This window comes from Rhinatrema bivittatum, chromosome 11, assembly GCF_901001135.1.
Source record: "Rhinatrema bivittatum chromosome 11, aRhiBiv1.1, whole genome shotgun sequence".
NCBI lineage: Eukaryota > Metazoa > Chordata > Amphibia > Gymnophiona > Rhinatrematidae > Rhinatrema > Rhinatrema bivittatum.
Window position 1 is genome coordinate 5,728,169 of NC_042625.1, and position 4,863 is coordinate 5,733,031.

At 37.6% G+C, this 4,863-nt stretch overlaps 1 protein-coding gene across 1 annotated transcript; it reads left to right on the forward strand.

Moving 5' to 3' along the window:
• Positions 1-657: 657 nt before the first annotated feature.
• On the forward strand, positions 658-4,047 carry LOC115073449. The gene is made up of 2 exons (XM_029571877.1): positions 658-3,309; positions 3,685-4,047. Exon 1 carries the CDS (start codon positions 691-693, stop codon positions 2,836-2,838), a length of 2,148 nt encoding a protein of 715 aa, XP_029427737.1. The 5' UTR covers positions 658-690; the 3' UTR covers positions 2,839-3,309; positions 3,685-4,047.
• The last annotated feature ends 816 nt before the right edge of the window (positions 4,048-4,863 follow it).

Sequence of the window (4,863 nt, forward strand, 5' to 3'; positions counted from 1 at the left end):
CTATGTTAAACGCATTCCTAGGGGTTTGCGCATTAACAAAGCGCCTTCGCTATTTGCAGATGATAATATATTCATCCAAAAATGGAATTCTATCCTTAACAAGTGCTCCCACGACTTGATGCTCTTGATAATTGAATACACCAAAATTCAATTAGAAGAATTAAAAAAAGATATGGATTCAGAGCTTACCAAAATGCAAAATGAATTACCTACAGATTCGTTAACAAATCAGTTGAGTGAGCTTCAACAACAATTGGATGAATATCGCGCTGAAACCAAAAAATTCAAGATCAGTAAATTTTATCGGGATGAAAAGGATTACAATGGAGGCTATGTATATCATTGGATGCAGGTTCACAAAAAACAGAAATATTCGAAAAAGAGGGGTGATTTTTCCTCTTCTTCTGATGACTCCACGGATGATTCAGATGATCCCCATAAAGGAAAAAAGAAAGATGGGAGGCAGGTAAGATTTGCGGATAATGGGGGTAATAGCCATGATGTACAGCCACAACCTGATCCGAATTTTTTGGAACAGCGCGCTCGAGGCACCAGAGGGACCCGAGGGTCCCGGTATCAAAAAACCAGAATCAACAGCTCCAGTTACAACCTGCGACATTAAATGAGAGTATTACCCACACTGAGGTAACGTCTGTATTCAATCTTTCGAACAAAATCCTCACCAAACCCATGTTAGAAGTGCTTAACAAAGGTTTATCTTTTGTTCCGGCATGTAGGTATGACTCGTTTTTTACTCGTACCGAATTGCATAAGTTTTTTAGGCGGTTGCACATTAAAGAATTTTTTATGAATGAGGATAAACCTTTAGAGAGAGGTGGATTATACAAACCATCGAAATGGACTCCGTCGTCAGCTCCAAGCCATTTGTTGCAAACATTCCAAAGTTTGGTATTAAGGGATGTAGATTTGTTGGATTCGCAGAGGGATTTCGTTCAATACAATCTAACTAGGGAACAATGGCAAGCTATGATTCAGTTGCGTGATGATTCTTCTATAAAAATTAGCGCCGCTGATAAAGGGGGCGCTATTGTGGTAATGAATCAGAAAGATTATGATACAGAAGTTCATCGGCAATTGAATAATCAGCAAGCTTATAGAAAATTACAGTATAACCCTACATCCACATTACATTCACATGTTACCGAGCTTTTGGAGATAGCTAGGAAAGATAAGGTGATCACTAATAAGGAACATCAATTCTTGAGTGTGGCTTTTCCCACCACTGCACACTTATATATATTACCAAAAGTCCATAAGACTTTAAATAATCCTCCTGGCAGACCGATTGTAGCCGGTATAGGCACTGTATTGGAACCTCTTGCTCAAATGATAGATCATTATTTACAGCCCCAAGTTACAGCAGTACCCTCGTATGTGAAAGATTCTACCGATTTCATAAATCAGTTAACAGAGGTACCTGATATTCAACCTGATTGGATTTTATTGACTGCTGATATCACTTCGTTATATACTTGTATACCTCAGCGCGAGGCATTTGCAATAATTAAGCTGGAGTTGGCTAAAATTGACATGAGTTCTAGGAGATTAAATTTCCTTTGTATGATTGCTGAAATTGCATTAACGCAAAATGTGTTCAGTTTTCAATCGGAGTATTTTTTGCAAATTGAAGGTATCCCAATGGGTTCGCCCATGGCTCCTAGTGTGGCTGGGTTATATGTTGCCCAGTTTGAAAATCAATATGTCTACCATTCGGTTTGGTATCCGTATGTTAAAATTTGGAAGCGTTACATTGATGACCTGTTTTTTGTTTGGAGTGGGGGGAGTAGTGAACTAGATCGGTTTATGTTATTTCTAAATTCTTGTGACCCTCATTTAGAATTTACATTTACTAAACATAACCAGTCTATTGTGTTCTTGGATATGAGGGTACAGATTTATGACGGGAAATTGACGACGTGTGTCCACAGGAAGAGTACGGACAGGAACACTCTATTGCATTACCAAAGTTTTCACCCTAAACAGTTAAAAGACAATATACCGGTGGGTCAGTTCCTCCGGTATAGGCGCCTATGCACCTCGACTGCAGAATTTAAGATTCAGGCCACACAATTGAAGGAGAGATTCCTTGCCCGAGGTTATTCGAAGTCTGTTATTAAAAAAGCATATAAGCGTGCATTGTACGCTAACAGGGATAACTTATTGATTTATTCACCAAAGGAATCACCTACTAGACCCATTTGCACTATTCCATTTTCTTCTAGAGTCAATCAGATCAAAGAAGCCGTTTGTACCCATTGGCATGTTTTGTCGTCATTACCTTGCTTCAGAGACAAGCCTATATTCGCCATTAAAAAACGCCATTCTTTACACGATAAGTTGAAAGGTCATCCAGTAGTTGATGCATTAAATTCTCCTCATGGACAGGTTCCTTGTGGTTCTTGTTCTGTGTGCTCCCTGACGCTGCAATGCCAGTCTTTTGATCATCCGCATTTAAAATATCCTTACCGCATCCCCCAAGTGTATGACTGTAATACAAGCGGTGTGATTTATGCAATTGTCTGCCCATGTAATTTAATTTACATCGGACAGACAGTAAGACCTATACGTTATCGTATTATTGAACACCGCAGTAGGATAAAATCAGTCCGTGAACATGCTCCTTTAGTAAACCACTGGGTAGAAAAAAATCATGCGGTGGAGGATATACGGTTTTTCGTGATTAAACAGATTACGTTGAAGTATGGAGGTGATTTGTCAACATTATTGCGAAGAACAGAACAGCGTTTTATTTTTAGTTGGCACACTGAGAGTCCAAATGGGTTAAATGGACCGATTGAGTGGAATGCTTTTTTCTAATCAGCTTTTTTAATTATGTCAACTTTTTTCACGTATAGTGGTGGTAATGGTGGAGTGTGATTTGTTGAAGAGGGAATGCTGTCCCCTATATAAAGTTGTTCAATGTTTTGAATATTCGTATTGCTGCGTGTGACGTTCGTTTTCGTCACTTCCGAGGAAACGTGAGTATGGGACAAGGGTGGCGGCATGGCGTTTCAATAAGCCTTGAAAATACCAGCTTGTAGGTAGGTTCTAACATTCTGGTTTTTATATATATTTTTACAGCATCATGACAGTTTGAACACGTGGGCCGGTTGATGTGGCAAAAGAGAGCTTTTTGTTAAGAGAAAGCGAAATGGTATTATACTGTGAAATTTGCTCGCCACAGGAACGGCAGTTCTTGAAGTATCCAGTTTTTCATAATACCTCTTTATAGACATGGTGCAACATTCGGGCGCTTGAATTTGGCTGCAGGGAGTTGAACATGGTACTGTAAGTCGGATTTTAATGGATATAATTTAACAATGAGAATGGTTAAATTTTTGGAGCTATTGCATTTGCAGCCTGTGGCTTGAATGCAGTATGTGAAGGTGTTTAAGAGTAGTGTGTGTAGGGATAGGTTTTGCTCAAGTAAATGGTTGGAGCTTTATAGGGCCATTCAGTGTATGAGTTGATTGAGCTTTATTATTTAAATTAAAAAAAATTTTTTCTATAAAAACTTTTTCAATCATAAGTTTGGCAAAAATGGATTTCTTAACATTAGGGGAATTGTTGTGTTGATAAAAGGTTGGAATATTCAGATGTGTGTTAAACACATTATTATATAATATCTGTTTAGATTTACTTTGGTTTTGTTATTTTTTGCAGTGCATGACTGCAAGGATAACGCTATTAAAATAGTCCCTGAGGAAGCCTCAATATCAGAGAGGCGAAACGAAGATATCTTTTGTCGGACCTATTACAGATGAACTTCAAACTTGATGATTATTATACACGTGATTTTTTGCATATTTGCATTTAAAAAACATTGAATGTACGATTATATAAATATAGAAGAAACATTTATGCATTAATTTTGTCAAACTTCATGCAATTTTTTAGTGTGGTGTATGTGGATGGATGTGCTAGCTTAGTTTTAACTTGTCTATGTAGGGTTGAATATATGGGGGTTTTTCTACATTAATAAAATATTAAATTTATATTATATGTCTCTCTATTTTTGTTATATGTTATCACAGTGATATAGGGAGTTGCACTTTTCAAATTGCCCTTAGTAATTGTTATACCTAGTCGGTTACCTAATTTAAGGGAATATGGATAATATGCATTTTTACACTGAACAAGCGGCCAGCTCCATTTTATTGGGTTTCCATCTTTTTGATGCTTCAGGTAACATTGAGGAGAGTGGTGAACAGAATAGTAAGGGTAATTGGGATGAATATGCAAAGAATCGTAAAAAGGCAGTACGCATGGAACTCCATGCTGCCACTTTAGCGGAATACTGCTATGTTAAACGCATTCCTAGGGGTTTGCGCATTAACAAAGCGCCTTCGCTATTTGCAGATGATAATATATTCATCCAAAAATGGAATTCTATCCTTAACAAGTGCTCCCACGACTTGATGCTCTTGATAATTGAATACACCAAAATTCAATTAGAAGAATTAAAAAAGATATGGATTCAGAGCTTACCAAAATGCAAAATGAAATTACCTACAGATTCGTTAACAAATCAGTTGAGTGAGCTTCAACAACAATTGGATGAATATCGCGCTGAAACCAAAAAATTCAAGATCAGTAAATTTTATCGGGATGAAAAGGATTACAATGGAGGCTATGTATATCATTGGATGCAGGTTCACAAAAAACAGAAATATTCGAAAAAGAGGGGTGATTTTTCCTCTTCTTCTGATGACTCCACGGATGATTCAGATGATCCCCATAAAGGAAAAAAGAAAGATGGGAGGCAGGTAAGATTTGCGGATAATGGGGGTAATAGCCATGATGTACAGCCACAACCTGATCCGAATTTTTTGGAACAGCGCG

Coding starts and splice junctions, on each gene's coding strand:
- LOC115073449 (XM_029571877.1), top strand. CDS start 691: ATGTTAGAAGTGCTTAACAAAGGTTTATCTTTTGTTCCGGCATGTAGG.